This window comes from Penaeus monodon, chromosome 33 (assembly GCF_015228065.2).
Source record: "Penaeus monodon isolate SGIC_2016 chromosome 33, NSTDA_Pmon_1, whole genome shotgun sequence".
NCBI lineage: Eukaryota > Metazoa > Arthropoda > Malacostraca > Decapoda > Penaeidae > Penaeus > Penaeus monodon.
Genome location: NC_051418.1, coordinates 12,326,638 through 12,327,137, shown reverse-complemented (window position 1 = coordinate 12,327,137; position 500 = coordinate 12,326,638). Strand labels below are relative to the sequence as shown.

Sequence of the window (500 nt, the reverse complement as noted above, 5' to 3'; positions counted from 1 at the left end):
TTCTTTGCACATTTTTGATTCCTCTCTCCCTCCTTTCTACACACCTTCTCAAGTTATCCCATATCCTCTCTCCCCCTCTTTCCCCCCCTTCCTCTTCCCAAATCTTCCCTCCACATTCATCTCCATCCTACTTGCGCCCATTTCTCCGTCATCCTAAGCCTGTGTATAATTACTAAAGTCATTTATCTTTCACAGGATGAAATCCTCAAGGCAGCTGTTATGAAATATGGCAAAAACCAGTGGTCCCGTATTGCATCACTGTTGCACAGGAAATCAGCCAAGCAGTGCAAAGCTCGCTGGTTTGAGTGGCTCGATCCTAGCATCAAGAAGACCGAATGGAGTCGAGAAGAGGATGAGAAGCTGCTTCATCTTGCTAAGCTCATGCCGACACAGTGGAGGACCATCGCACCCATCATTGGCAGAACTGCTGCTCAGTGTCTTGAGCGCTATGAATATTTGCTGTTAGTTTCTCAGAATTTTGGGATCTGTTGTTGTTTTAA

At 45.8% G+C, this 500-nt stretch overlaps 1 protein-coding gene across 1 annotated transcript in view; it reads left to right on the top strand.

Moving 5' to 3' along the window:
* Positions 1-500, top strand: part of LOC119594047 (cell division cycle 5-like protein) — a gene marked incomplete in the record, with an annotated part of 5,844 nt that overhangs the window by 764 nt on the left and 4,580 nt on the right. Inside the window, 1 exon segment of the mRNA XM_037943079.1 lies at positions 196-461. Within this exon segment, the coding sequence (XP_037799007.1) occupies positions 196-461 (266 nt within the window).